Below are 724 nucleotides of genomic sequence, written 5' to 3'. Positions count from 1 at the left end.
GCGCCCAACTGTCACCCGCCCGTCCGGCCTGGCCCGGCCACTCCCTCCCCCGCCGCCACACGCCCCTCGCGTCGCTGCAAGCCCCCTTACTAGCCTCACATTTCCCCTCACTGGACGCCCCGCACACTCGCCATCCGGCTCCCTCTCAAGGCGGAAGGTCCCCGGGATCAGGCGAGGGAAAGCACCGAATTCAATGACACGTTGGGTTTCCTCTTCACCCCATTCTCCCCGTAACCGACCCCTCGAGCCGTCGCCCAAGGCCATTCTACCGCCTAACACCATCTACTCGAAAACAAACTTGTTAACTTTTAAATCCCGAATCCGTGTGGTCGGTATGCACTCATCGCCGGGCGTTTTGCTGCCTATGACATATACTCATTAAACATTTACAACACGGGGACGATAGCAACGCTACCAAAACGAACACGGGGCGGGGGGGGTGGAGGGGGCTTCCCAAGGAAGGTTCAGGCAAGAAACCGTCTCTCACACCGACACGCGGTAGGGGGGGAGAGGGCCCTTTTACCGAAACCAGCGCCCACCCCTCTCCCCGCGAGATAGGCCGGGACCACGCCGTTGCCCACTAACCGCTGCGGCCCAGGCGGTGGCCGTAGCCTCCCGGAGGCCGGGCCCTCCGGCAGGGGCAGGTTCCCGAGTGTGCTGGGGGGAGGGGGGCAGGGCACGGCGACCTGAATTAGCCAAGAGATAATGGAAAAAAAAAAAAAAA

General features: G+C 61.9%; 1 protein-coding gene across 1 annotated transcript in view; it reads right to left on the bottom strand.

Annotated features, from left to right (window-relative positions):
- Nucleotides 1–264, bottom strand: part of LARP1 (La ribonucleoprotein domain family, member 1) — a 60,588-nt gene extending 60,324 nt beyond the window's left edge. Inside the window, exon 1 of the mRNA XM_010829400.1 lies at nucleotides 112–264. Within this exon, the coding sequence (XP_010827702.1) occupies nucleotides 112–264 (153 nt within the window). The remainder of the gene's footprint in view (nucleotides 1–111) is intronic.
- Nucleotides 265–724: the final 460 nt, after the last annotated feature.

The sequence above is a fragment of the Bison bison genome, unplaced genomic scaffold, assembly GCF_000754665.1.
Source record: "Bison bison bison isolate TAMUID 2011002044 unplaced genomic scaffold, Bison_UMD1.0 scf7180017864505, whole genome shotgun sequence".
NCBI classification, from domain to species: domain Eukaryota; kingdom Metazoa; phylum Chordata; class Mammalia; order Artiodactyla; family Bovidae; genus Bison; species Bison bison.
The sequence above is the reverse complement of the archived record's forward strand: the minus strand, read 5'-3'. Positions and strand labels throughout refer to the sequence as shown.